Source organism: Lissotriton helveticus, chromosome 7, assembly GCF_964261635.1.
Source record: "Lissotriton helveticus chromosome 7, aLisHel1.1, whole genome shotgun sequence".
NCBI classification, from domain to species: domain Eukaryota; kingdom Metazoa; phylum Chordata; class Amphibia; order Caudata; family Salamandridae; genus Lissotriton; species Lissotriton helveticus.
Window position 1 is genome coordinate 597807012 of NC_136068.1, and position 14310 is coordinate 597821321.

Below are 14310 nucleotides of genomic sequence, written 5' to 3' on the forward strand. Positions count from 1 at the left end.
CCCTGTCCTTTTTGGTCGGAGGGAACCGGCTCTACGGCCCCCTTGAGGAGCATCTGATGAACTTCGAGCCGCAGAAGACGTAGGTGCTTTGATGGAATGGCTGCAGGGGGCTTTGGTGGTAAGATTTGAGTGAATTCTAAAGCATGGCCCTTTCGAATGATGTTGAGCACCCAACGGTCCGATGTTATCTTGGACCAATTCTGAAGGTATTTGGATACCCTGCCTCCAACTGATGACTTCTTGGAGGAGGGTCCAGTAGGAAGAGCCAGGAGGCCGCTATTGGCGCTTGGACGTATCACGTCCCTGGCGAGCCTGCTTTCCTCTGTTGTTAGGCCTGGAATAAGTGGAGGATTGGCCCTGCCTCTGTTGGTAAGGCTGGCGGTACTGCTGAGAACTTGATCCGTAGGACGAGTATCTTTGCTGTTGGTAAGATCCTCTGTAGTTTGCACTCTTGCCCCTGGACCCTTTAAAAGGAGTTTTGCGGTACTGGAGCATACCCAAGGATCTTGCGGTCTCAGTGTCTTTTTTGATGTTTTGAAGAGTGTCGTCTATCAATTTCCCGAACAGTGCCTCTCCATCAAATGGAAGATCCAGGATCTTATTCTGGATCTCGGGATGAAACCAGGTCGCTTTCAGACACCCCTGGCGATGAAGGACCGCCGCTCCTGCCAAAGAACGAAACACCGTCGTGGCAATGTCCATGGCGCAGTCAATGACCTCCATTGATGTCGCCTCCCCCTCTTGCAAGACCTTTCTTGCTTCTGCTTTTGATTCTGGCGGAAGCTGGTCCAGGAACGGTGCGACATCACACCAAAGTTGGCGGTCGTATCTGCCCAATATAGCTAGGGCATTAGCTGCCCGCACCAGAAAGACTCGCCATCGACGAGAATCTCTTCCCGGCATTGTCCAATCTCCTTCCCTCCTTGTCCGGAGGAGTTGTTAAAGGAGCAGAGGGGTTGCGGGATTTTCTCTGCACGGCTTGGGATATCACTGAGTCCGGTCTTGGGTGGCCTGTCAAGGCAGCTGGACCATCATCGGGCGCTTTGTACTTTTTATCTAGACGCGGTATCACAGGGACCACCGTCGCTGGATTTTTCATAGCCTTAAGGCCTTCATCTCAGAGATGCTGTACTATAGGTATGGACCTTGTCGTCTTCCTGTAAGGTTACTTGAAATCGTACAAGAAACACTCGGAGGCCACCGCAGGTATTGTTAGCTTGAACCTGCCAGTTGCTCTTTCCATCAGCTGATGAAAACCTCCTATATCTGCGGGCGGAAAATCCACCGGATCCGGACACGGAGATGGAGGGTCCGGAATGACTTATTCATCCCACTCAGATGCCTGATCAGCTCCATTCTCCGAATCATGATTCTCATCCGTGGAAAAATCATGAGTTTCTGCCGGTCTGGAAGGCTCCCGTGGAGTTGATGCCTGTGGCTGAGGAGACACCTGAGCTGGTAATCCAGGAACAGCCGCTGAGGCTGGCGCCGGGACCGGCAAGTCATGCGCAACTGGAGCCGGAGCAGGCCCTGCAGCCTTAGACTTGTAATTTTGCAGCATTTTGTGCAGGTCCTGCAGGAAAGAAGATGGTACCGTAACCATCTCTTGACCAGAATATTGCTGTGGTTGGGCAGCATGATGTTGATAACCTTCCTCCTGTTCATATCCCCCTTTCGAGTCGGTCTCCTGGCATTTGACCAGAAGTTGAGAGGGGCTGTCCGCATAGCCATACGAGTCCTGATCCTCCCCTTCGGACTCATCCTCATCAAACAGCAGAGCTGAAGGCAAGGGGGTTACCCTCCTGGGAGATGTCATGTCCGGCGTAATTCTGGTCATGGAAATAGTAATTTTCTTTTCCGAAGCCAAAATCGTCGACCGCCGACGACGGAATTGAGAATGCAGCCGTTGTCGGCTTCGTCGACGGAATATGCTTCGCCGACACCAGAACACTCGATGACGAGATGGGCGTCGTCGATGACGAGACTGTCGACATCCCAGCCGTCGTCAATGTTGCTGTAGACGAGGCCTTCGTCGACGGCACAGTCGTCGTCGCCACCGCCGACGAACTCCTCGTCGTCGACGTTGTAGTAGTAGACACCACCGTCGACGATGCCGTCGTCGGCGAGTCCCTCGTCGACGCTGATGTAGTTGCCGTAGACTAATCCATCCTCGTCGCCGAACCCGCCGTCGCTGATTGTCCCGTCGACGAGCCCGTCAACGGAACCAGATTCAGTTTTGGCTTCGATTTCTTGGTCGACGGAGACTCCGTCTACGACGCCTTCTTCGTCGACGACTTGGAACTTGTGTCAGAAGACTGGGAAGAGGGTTTCTTGAAGGCTGGATCAGTCTTCACACCCTTAGAAGGCGTAGATGGTCCTACCCTCTCCTTTTCACCATGATGAGGAGATTCGCCTGGACCCTGGCTCTCAGACTCTCTGGGGGTCTTTTTTGAGGCCTTAGAAGGATGCTCCACAGAAGGAGAAGGGGAACCCCTACCCCTTTTCACTGACCTTCTTGTTGAAGACGCAGAAGCAGAATCCTCACTGTCACTGGAGACCGTATCCTTCCTGGACTTCAACTTCTGGAGCCAAGCCAGAAGCCTACCCTCACGGTCCCGGAGGGTATTGGTTGAAAAGGTGCGGCAGATCTTACAGTCCGCAGCTTTGTGATCAGGATAGAGGCAGTAGATGCAATCCTGAAGCTTATCCTCAATGAAAAGTCTTTTCTTGCCATAGGTGGAACATGGCTTGAAAAGGGCCTTCTTTTCCTTGTCAGACATCCTGGAAGGATCAGCAGACAATCTGAAGAAAAATCTGAAGAAAAATCTTGAAGAGAAAAACTCATGAAGAGTAGAATGAGCAGAGGTCAAAGGAGACTCCCTAAGCACAAGGTGCGGTAGAAAATCTGAGGCTCTGAGGTTCCTTCAGGAGGGTTCTAAGGGGTGAGGCTCTTCTGATTGGCTGAGGCCAAAGTTTGGTCTCTTTTACACAAAGAGGGTGATATGCTACAAAAGGGAATGAGGCCTAGGCCTTTTTTCTTTCTCTTTTGTACCTACTGCTATGTTATTTTAGTTACAGAGACTCCCATTCCGACGACAAGGAATGATACAAAAGCATGGGAATCTATGAAAGTTCCAATACTGGGGTAATCAATAACTAACCTGCCTTACAGATACATTGTTACCGAAGGTAAGTAACTTGTTCATCTGAAAGAGACAGTCAGTTACAGATTCCTTACCTTAGACTAGATACCCTAGCAATACCAACCCCGGAAGAGGGTCTGCAAACCAAGTTCGCATCAGAAAATCCTGGAGTACATAACAGGCGTGTCCCTCCGGACTTGGCTATCTGGGCAGTGATGTCTGGTGAATGTGTGCAAGGATGCCCATATTGCTGCATGACAGATTTTAAAGAGAGGGGCTTCGCGTGCAAGGGCAGTGGTGGCAGCCGTACCTCTGGTGGTTCCTTTTTCTCCAAAGTGTAACAATTTAATACAAAGGACAACCCATCTAGAGATGGTACGCTTTTGAACAGCTCAACCTTTCTTGGCACCTACATAGCCAACGAAGAGTTGATTGTCTATCTAGAAATCTTTTGCGCGGTCAATGTATAAGGACAGTGCACATTTAGGGTCCAGACGGTGGAGTCTCTCCTCCTCCTTGAAAGGGTGCGGTGTTGGGGAAAAAGGTGGGCAGAGTAATGGTTTGTCCAATGTGAAAAGGTATAACCACTTTTAAAAGGAACGAGGGTCTTGTCCTAAGCAACACTTTGTCCAGATGCACAGAGAAGAAAGGGGGCTTAGAAGAAAGAGATCGAAGCTTACTCACTCTGCGAGCAGGGGTGATCGCAACAAGGAAAGCGGTCTTCAGAGTGAGGAGCCTGAGAGGACAGCTGTGAAGAAGCTCGTAGGGAGCACACACAGGGTAAGTTAAGACAAGGTTCAAGTCCCACTGGGGCATTACGAAAGGAGATGGAGGAAAGAGATGAGTAATGCCCTTAAAGAATCTATTTACAATAGGGGACTTGAACAAAGATGGCTGATCTGGTTGCCGATGGAAAGCAGAGATGGCCGCAATATAGCCTTAAAGAGTGCCCAGGGCAGAGCCCTGCTGGGCAAAAGAAAGTATATACAAAGGACCTCTGAAAGAGGGGTAGAAAGGGCATCCACAGCCTGTGCTGTACACCATGCCAAAAACGTATTCCATTGACAGGCATATACCATTTTAGTGGAAGGACGCCTGGCTGCCAAGATGACTTTACAGACTTCGAGTGGAAGGTCAAAAGCTGTCAACTGTCGCTGCTCAATCTCCCTGCAATGAGGTGGAGGATGGACAGGTTTGGGTAAAGAACCCTCCTCTACTGCTGCAACAGAAAATTCTCCCGAAGAGGTAGTCTGAGTGGAGGATCGATGGCCATGCTCAGTAGCTCTGGGTACCAGACTCTTCGTGCCCAGTCCGGAGCCACAAGAATGACTTGCGCCCGGTCACACGTGGCAGATGTGGTACAGGGTGTGAGAAAGTGCCCTCTTTCTGTGTGGTTGCCTCCACTTTTTGCTGAATTGCTGATGTGCTTTGACCGAGTGTGCCCTGGGCTCCTACTAATCAGGTACCCAGGGCCTATGTTCTTTCCCTAAAACTGCATTGAAGTCTAAACCCAATTGGCATCTCTGGCCACAGGTCAGCCCTAGTAAATGGTACCACAGGTACCCAGGGCACTGTGACTAGAGAAGGCCTTGAAGGACTGCAGCACTTATTGTGCCATCCTTAGAGGTCCTGTACCCTTACACTCACACACTGCCTCTGCAGGCTGCGTGTTTTGGTGCAGACCAAAGTGAAAAGTCGACATGGCACACATCTCTGTGTGCCATGCCTACAACCCAATGCCCTGGCATTGATCAGTCACCCCTCTAGCTGGGTGCACTATACCATTGGCGAGGGTACAGGTGCATGAGCCCTGTACCCCTATAGTGCCTAGGTTCCTTCTTAGACATTGTAAGTGCAGTGCTGCCATTAAGAGTATATGGTGCTGGGAGTTTGTCATTATGAACTCCACAGCACCATAATGGCTACACTGAAAACTGAGAAGATTTCGTATCAAGCTTCTCACCACATTAAACCCACACTGATGCCAGTGTGGGATTTAATTAAAAAAGCACACAAAAGGCATTTTAGAGATGCCCCCTGAAAACTAACCTACCACTAGTGTCCAGGCTGAGTGGCTGCTTTCAACTGCCACCACCAGACAGGTTTCTGGACCCATGGGTCGAGAGCCTGCTGCTTATGGGGCCTGAAACCATGCACATCCTGGGATGAGGTGCCAACCCTCCTCCCCCAGGATGGGCAGCACAACTGGGGGCACAATGCTCAGTCCCGCCATCTTGCAGATGGGTGGACTCAGCCAACCAAGGACAGGCTCATGCCCCCCTCCCACTGGAGGGTGGCATAATAGGGGCTGTACCCACCCCAGGGAAGTGACCCATAGAAATGCCCACAAAGAACACTTTTACACAGTGAATTATAATTCCAGTTGAGGTGATACCATAACTGATCAATTACAGAGTGGAAAAATGAGCTCCTAAACCAACACGCGCATTTTGGTACAGTGGAGTTCCTGGATTCATTAAAGCAGTAGTGTACTGTAAAAATATATACTTCGAATCTACCGAAATGTGTTATGCGAAAGATATTTTACTGTGTACGTAAATGAGGATTCAACGATTGAGAAATAGTGAGAAACAGTATCCCTTTCTCCTGACATGGAGGAAAACACTTATCACTGGGCTAAAAATCACAATTACTGGATTCTGAGAAAAACAGTCAAACAAATTGGAACAACCTCACCCAATATCTTACTGGTTGGAGAAGATATTCTACTTTAGGTATAAAGCTACCACATTAGATGGTAATTGTGCCAAGAGTGTGTTTAACCCTTCTGTTTTACCTTGTCCAAAGTCAACATATAGAAGTTGGATATATCATTGTCCTGGGCATGTCTTATTCTTGCTCGACACTCCTCTTCGTCTATTAGTTCACCAACATACTCATTCACAAACTCTCCCTGAAAAGAAAAACACTCAATAGGTTGAAGGACATTTCACTAACCACAGCTATATTACTAGCGAAATAAAACAGACCTCCAAGAATTCCAAGACAGCCTATTTTTCACCAATAGCCTTTTAAAGCTAGTATACTCTTACCTTACTGATGTAGATGTACAAAATTAAACCTAAATCAATTTAGAACAATAATTAAAAAGATTAAGCAGACCTGTTATTACCATTAGTAGTTAGCCTGGAAGGAGTCAGCAAACACAACTGTTAAAATGTTAGTAATGGACTTATTTTCAAAGACACTGAGTCCACCCAGTTACTGAATTACTAGATATCATGGAGCAGTTATGAATGAGGCATTTGACAGACATTCCATCTAATGGATGCACAGTATCAGAATTATTTTGCCTTAGTTAACAGAATACACAGTTACTGTCTAGCCTCTTCGCTCAGAGAAGGCACTTCCTAGTTATCACAATGTAAGACTATCCATTAATGACTACTTAACCCCCAAGTAGCCACCAGGGGATACTTGACACATACCTTTCTAAGGTCTACTTTGCATTGTAGACCCCATCCTCGGCTTGCAGTCCGGAACACCTCCACCTCAGGGTACTGCCTTTTAGAGAAGCACTGATTCTGGCATTTTTCTCCAGCAGGGCATACAGATGGATGACACTCGTACAGGAGCATTCGATTGATACACTCAGAGTCTTGGCCACAGGGGTTCTCATCAGTGGCTTTGCAGTTGCAGCGTGGAATTTCAGACATGTCCGCTGTGAAGATCTGGACCCCTCCTATTGGCCTGTTCACCTAGGGGTATACATAATGTTTATGAGACAGGACAAGCAGCCTCCTTTGTCCCATTCCCATAAAGCATGTGAGACTTAACATTGTCCCTCTCACATTATTACAGAAATGGAGATCAACAATTCTAGAAGTGTCATTTTAGTCACTAGGTGTGTGAGTACAAGGAACAAAAACTATAGAGAATTATCACTAGCAAACTCAGACGCAGAAAGATAACCCAAGTTAGTTATGGGACAAAGCACTTCTGAGGATTTCAATGACAGTGATGGAACTGGAAATCACCTTACATCACATTAATTCAAGCATTCTCTCCCTACACCTTATTTTTGCTGCAGCTGACACCCTAAGTGTGATGGGTAAGCTCAGATGCGAGTCCTGTGCTTACTGTGGCATAGGACTCAAAATACACCTTAACCGCATGCGTGCGGGCGGAATTCCGCTCGTACGCTGAGATTTTCAAAAGCGCACTTTACGTGACGAGCTGGGCTCGTCATGAGCGTGCGAGGAGGCTACGCCATGACGAGCCCAGCTCGTCATCAGCGTCGAAGGGGTTAATGACAATCCTGAAGTTGGATGAAACCGGTCTGGAGTTGCTTGTGGTCACTGCTGGATGGGACCTCGCTTAGCAGCTCAGGGCAAACTGTTTCCATGAGAAGGGTCAATACTGATTTGCATAAGGCAGTGCTTTATCTAGAGTTCAATGGTGGCAGAAAACAATGAGCTTGAGGATGGCCCGAGCAATTGCTAGGGGGCTGAGATTAATTGAGCCTTCATTCTATCACTTTTTGTAGGAAGTTGGCTCTGTATATACCATACCAAAATGAGGTATAGTGTGCACATAGTCCAGTGAGTCCATAAAGGTATTGCAGATTCTAAAGTAGAAAATACCTTACTCTCAATTTAGTGGTGGGTGAGCAGTTCGGCTTATCAGAGGGTAGTGTTCAGCATTTATTGTACATATTCGGGCAAGAAATGCTGCCACACACTCAAAGACTGAACACAGACCAACGGGTTTGTATACACGTTAGTTATTTTATTTCTTGAACCAAGAATCACTTAGTGCAGGTAAGGCTTACAGTTTGAAAAAGTACCAATACTTCTCAAGAATGTATTATTGTTTTGTAAATGCAGTTAAATAACTTAACAGTATTAAGAATGCTTTCTGTAAGTGTCAATCAAGTACAGTGGTATGTTTTTGCACTAATCAGTTTAAACAGTTCATTGCAACAGATAGAACTAAAATGCAATCCTATGGAGGAAAATAACTAAAATGCAAACCTATGGAGGAAAACAATGTTAAACTGTTTGCAGGCAAGTACTCTACTTACTTCCCCAGGCTTCGGGGGTTTAGGACAATACAGGGTAAGGTACTGGGCCCAATGTTATCCAATGGAGTCGGGGGGTACCTCGAAGAGGCACGGAGTGAGAAAGTGCCATCTTTCTTGCCTTGGTATGCCCCCCACTTTTTTCTGAACTGCTGATGCGCTTTGACTGAGTGTGCCCTGGGTCCCCGCCAATCAGGGCCTGTGTTCCTTCCCTAAAAAGAAAAGCTATGCTGAAACAAAATACCCAATTGGCATCTCTGGCCACCTGTCAGCCCCTAGTAAATGGTACCCTAGGTACCCAGGGCATGGTGATCAGAGAAGACCCCTGAGGGCTGCAGCACTTATTGTGCCACCCTCAGGGGCCCTGTACCCTGGCACCCACACACTGCCTTTGCAGGCTGAGTGCCTAAGTACAGAACTAAACAAAGAGTCGACATGGCACATTCCTGTGTGCCATGCCCACAGACCACACTGCCCTGGCATACTTCAGTCACCCCTCTAGCTGGATGCCCTATGCCAGAGGTGAGGGCACAGGTGCATGAGCCCTGTGTCCCTACAGTACCCAGGGCCATTCCTGGGCACTGTAAGTGCAGTGATGCCATTTAAGAGTATATGGTGCTGGGAGGTTGTCATTACGAACTCCACAGCACCATAATGGCTACACTGAAGACTGACAAGTTTGGTAACAAACTTCTCAGCACATTAAACCTGCACTGATGCCAGTGTGGGATTTAATGTAAAATGCACGAGAGGGCATCTTAGGGATGCCCTCCAAAACCCGAACCTACAATCCACGTCTGAGCTGAGTGGCTGCAGAGGCTGCCACACAGCAGACATGTTGCTGGGCCCCTGGGTGGAGAGCCCCCCGCTCTCCTGGGCCTGCAACAATGTACATCCTGGGCGAGGTGCTATGTCTCCTCCCCCAGGATGGACATGGGGAAGCTTCAAAGGCATACCGCCTCTGAGAGCTTCTCCAGACCATTTGCTGTACCCAGCAACTGGTCCCCCCTCCCGTTCTACCCCCACTCTGGCAGGAAGACTGGCAGGAAAACTATGTCAGGAAGGAGGGTGTGCCAACCTTTGCCAACTCCACCCCTCAGGTGGAGGAGGCGAGGTGAAGCACGACCCCGGGCTCCGGCCATCTTGTAGATGGGGAGCCCTGCCCAAACCCAGCTAGGCTCCTGCCCCCCTCCCACAGGAGAGCAGCAGGCTAGGGGGTGTCCTCCCCCCAGGACAGGGACCCATTGGTCCCTGCCCTTGCCCTACCTGTAACGCCCCCAAATTTAGTATTTAGGAGCTCCCTGAACCTTCCTTCCTCAGATCCCAATATCAAAAGAAGATCAAGAAGAAGAAGACCCGCCGCGCAGCTGCTAACAACAGGACAACAACAACTGACTTGGCCCCAGCCCTACCGGCCTGTTGATCCTGGAACCTGCCCCTGCCTAATCCCGGCAACCTCTGCGGACAGCAACCTTGGGACACCCAGAGGGCCTGCCTGCCTTGACTCTCTCGAAGATTGGGACTCCCATCAGCAGAGGCTCTGCTGCAACACCCCTCCTGGTGCTCACCAGGAAGCTCCGGACCAGCCCACTCTGCACCAGCCGAGCCCGGGCCAACCCGAACCAAGACCACGAGTACGTCCCCCCGGCGACTGGGAACCGAAGTCCAGTGCCCAAAGACCCTCCTCGACAAACCAGCCGACGCCTGCAGACTCGGAACCAGAGGCCACCCCAACCGCGACCAGCCGAGGGTAAGCTTTTCCAATCACTAAAGACCCCCCTGCACCCGGCGCCCCCCTGTGCCTCCCTTTGGGGTACCTACCTGTGTTCCATCATCCCAACTTACCTCTCGAAGTGCTGTTCGCCCCTGGAGAGTCACCGTCCCCGAGCCTGCAGCCTTTGTTCCTTTTTCAAGATCCTCATTGGATAACATTGAGCGCCCGACGGATCAAAAGCACCCTGCACCCAGCCGCCCGAGTGCCGCTGGCTGTGACCTCTTTGCCCTATCCTACTTCCTCCCTTGCCCAGAGCAAGTGACCAGGAGCCCAGCTCCCAGAGCTGCGTGGCCTGCTCGCCAGCAGCCACCAACCGAAGGCCCCCTTGCCCTCATTGGATAACATTGGGCCTACCTACCTCTGCACCCGGCCGCCCCTGTGCCGCTGGGACTGAAATAACTGTACTCACCTGACCCTGGGTGACCCCCGAGTCTACACCCAGAACCCTAACTTCACCAACCAAGTACTCACCAGGAAACCGGTAATTCACTTACCTGCCGTTGGATAACATTGACCCCTTTTTGACTCGAAAATGTTTCTAAGTGTGAAGTTTTGAAAGCTGAAAATATTCCTATAAAATCAGCCAAAGTCCGAATTCGAAAATACTCACCTGTGATCAGGAGAGAAGCCAGTACTGTACCTTTCATCCCAGTACTGAACCGCAAAAGTAATCCCTAGCGGGTTTACTAGTAACCTGTATTTTCTCCATAGGAACCCATTGTCTGCTTTTCTATGAAATTTCTTTTAAGTGTCTACTTTTGAAAACTGCTAATATTCTTTGAAAATCGTACAAAATACTGAAACGCAGTTACCTACCTGTAAGCCCCCAGTGCTGGCCCTAGGAGACTAGTGCTGGGTTACAAAAGTAACGCAATCGTACTTTACCTGTAACCTGAATTTCCGCCCATTGGATAACATTGTCAGAATCACCTTGAAAAGTTTCTAACTGTGACATTTTAAAACGGCTTTATATTCAGAAAAATTCATCACAGTTACTAAAACGTTTTTGCTAATCTGGTTTCAGCTTAGACCCCAGGACTGAATCAAAGATCTAGTCCTAGAACTACGAAAGTAATCCGTAAAGTAATCAACTGTACTTTCCTATGAAAAACCAATTGAGCTCAATGCTAGAGTGTGTTTCAGAACTGCATTGCTTATTAGCTAACCTGTAATTATTGTGTGTACAAACTTATTGCTCCTCTGCAAAGTATTTACATGAGTACTCGTACCTCGAAAAGTATATTTTTATAACTGTTGGTTCTAAAAATAAAACAACTATATCTGAGGATATAACAACAATTGGCCTGGAGTTCAGTTCTTGAGTGTGTGAAACCTTTTGCTGACTGAGTGTGTACAACAAATGCGTTACACTGTCCTCTGGTACTGCCTTACTGCTCGACCAAGCTACCACTTTGGAGAGTAAGATCAGTTCTGACTTTAACCTCTGTTATACCTTTGGGGTTTGTGAACTCTATGCATACACTGTACTGCCTTATTGTCCAGTATATATAGAGCCACTTTTTCACACACGGTTTGCAGGAAGGTACTCGCGGTCTTAAGGCAAATGCCCTGGGGGAATGAGGAAAGAACACGTGGGGGAGGGCACACAAAGTAGTACCAAAGCTACTCTACCAGCGGCACAGGGGCAGCTGGGTGCTTTTCACCCTTACCTGTCGGCGCCAGGAAACCCCTCGGGGTAGTTGTGCTACTTATACATTTAAAATAACATAACAGATGCATATCAGCATCGGGCAGCCAATGCTTTCCAACGGCTGGGCAGGTAATTTGGATAGCTGGGGGACATTTGGGTAAAGTCAGCTGGGTACCCCAAAGTCAGGAGCAGAGGAAGCAGGGGTGCCTTTTGGTGTTGAGCTTTCTCAGCGGGTTCTGGTTTCGGTGAGCCTTCGAACAGAGAGGGGTCCTGGAGCAGTCAGCCACTGATGTAGACAAGGTCAGGATCGCCAGGGAAACTCCACAGGATAGTTGAGTCACTCTAACTCAGGCAGTGGGTGTCGGGTGCAGAGGTTGCCTGGATCCAGAGTCCTTAAAGTTGGAGTTTCTTCTTTGGACAAATCCGCAGGAGGAAAGAGTTTTTCTTGTGGAAGAGGTGTGGCGCAGCGGCAAAGGTGCTCGACTCTGGACCACAGGGTTCACGGTTCGATACCTGGCTCCGGCGGCAGGTTAGCCTAGCACCATGTGACTCTGGGCAATAGCTTGCTTAATCTTCCCGACGGCCCCCTGCGCCGGGACACCTCCGTCGGAGGTAACTGTGCGCTTCACAAATGCTGGCATTTACATTTGCATTTATTGAAGTCAGCTCATGTCCCTGGAGAGGTGCTGGCTGCAGGATACACCGGTTTCTTCTAGCAGGGTTGCTGGAGGAGGTAGGGATGGGGCCAAGTCAGTTGCCGTCGTCTTCTACACTGCTGTCCGGCTCTTTGGTCCTTCTTCGTAGGTTGTCGTAATCTGAGTAGCAAGGTTCAAAGGTGCCCCCAAATGCTAGATTTAGGGTCGTTACAGGGGTGTGCAGGTTGGGCCCAATGGGTCCCTTCCCTGGGGTGTCTACACCCCCTCTTATGCTACCCTCCAGTGGGAGGGGGCATATGCCCCGTCCTGTTTGGGGGGGGGGGGGTCTTATCTCCAAGATGGACGGGACTGAGATTTGTGCTTCACTTCGCCTCCCCCACACGAGAGTTTGGGTTGGCAAAGGTGGGCACATCTCCCTTCCTTTCTAGGTTTCCCAACGATTATCCTGGCCAAAGTGGGGGGTCCGAATTGGTGGGAGCCAGCTGCTGACAGCAGCAAAGGCTGGGGGTAGCTAAAAAAAGGAAGCACGCCTTTGAAGCTTCCCCTTTGTGGACCCTGCCCATCCTGGGGGAGGAGGCATGGCACCTCTGCCCAGGATATGTTTTTTTAAGGACCCAAAATATGAAGGGCTCTCTATCCTGGGTGTCAGAAACCTGCCAGGTGCTGGCAGATGGTGGGTAGCCATTCAGGAACCATACCAGGGCTGGTCGTTTTTCAGGGGGCATCTCTTAGATGCCCTCTCTGTGAATTTTACATTAAATCCAACATTGAGATCAGTGTGGGTTCAATGTGCTGAGATGTTTGGTACCAAACTTCTCAATCTTCAGGAAAGCCATCATGGAGCTGTAGAGTTCGTGCTGAAAAACTCCCAGCCCATGTACTCAAAATGGCTTCACTGCACTTACAATGTCTGAGAATAGCACGGACACTGTGGGGGTATATTGACCATGCAGCTATGCCCTTACCTGTGTTATGGTACACCTGTCTTTAGGGCTATAAGGCCTGCTAGAGGGGAGACTTACCCATGCCACAGGGATGTGTGCCACGTCGACACTTCAGTTTGGTCTGCACCAAAACAAGCGGTCTGCAACGGCACGGTGTGGGTGTTAAGGTGCGGGGTCTCTGAGGGTGGCATAATACATGCGAATAACACGAGGGGCACTAGGGCAGGTGAGGTCGAGTTTGAATGCCTTGGGGATATCCGCAGCGGCGCGCTTCGCAAGCGACAAGGTCGGCTGTAGTCAGCCTCTGCGGTGTGCACCTGGGGCTCCAGCAGAAGAGGCCTGGTTAGAGCCGGGTGGGGCTTGCGGGCGTTTCGGTGGCCGCTAGCGAGAAAGTGCCCTCTTTCTGCATGGTTGCCCCCACTTTTTGATGAATTGCAGAAGCGTTTTGACTGAATGTGCCCTGGGCTCCTGCTAATCAGGTACCCAGGGCCTATGTTTCTTCCCTAAAACTGCATTGAATCCTAAACCCAATTGGCATCTCTGGCCACAGTGCAGCCCCTGGTAAATGGTACGACATGTACCCAGGGCAATGTGACCAAAGAAGGCCTCGAAGGCCTGAAACACTTATTGTGCCACCATTAGAGGTCCTGTACCCTTACACTTTAACACACTTAAACACACTTAAATACACACTTAAACACACTTAAATACACACTTAAACACACTTAAATACACTCTTAAACACACTTAAACACACACACACACTTAAACACACACTTACACACACTTAAACACACACACACACACACACACACACACACACACACACACACACACACACACACACACACCCCCCCCCCCCCCGCCCCTACACCCCCACACCCTTTGCAGGCTGCGTGTTTTGGTGCAGAACAAAGTGAACAGTCGACATGACACATCTCTGTGTGCCATGCCTACAACCCACTGCCCTGGCACAGATCAGTCACCCCTCTAGCTGGGTGCACTATACCCGTGGTGAGGGTACAGGAGCATGGGCCCTGCACCCCTACAGTGTCTAGGTTCCTTCTTAGACATTAAGTGCAGTGCTGCCATTAAGAATAT

General features: G+C 49.5%; 1 protein-coding gene across 7 annotated transcripts in view; it reads right to left on the reverse strand.

The window, feature by feature from the left end:
* Positions 1 to 14310, reverse strand: part of NSD1 (nuclear receptor binding SET domain protein 1) — a 1209044-nt gene that overhangs the window by 122200 nt on the left and 1072534 nt on the right. For all 7 annotated transcript variants that reach the window (XM_078652779.1, XM_078652777.1, XM_078652781.1 and 4 more), the window contains 2 exons: positions 6593 to 6862; positions 5941 to 6057 (listed from right to left, as the gene is read on the reverse strand). In XM_078652779.1, the coding sequence (XP_078508905.1) occupies positions 5941 to 6057; positions 6593 to 6862 (387 nt within the window). The remainder of the gene's footprint in view (positions 1 to 5940; positions 6058 to 6592; positions 6863 to 14310) is intronic.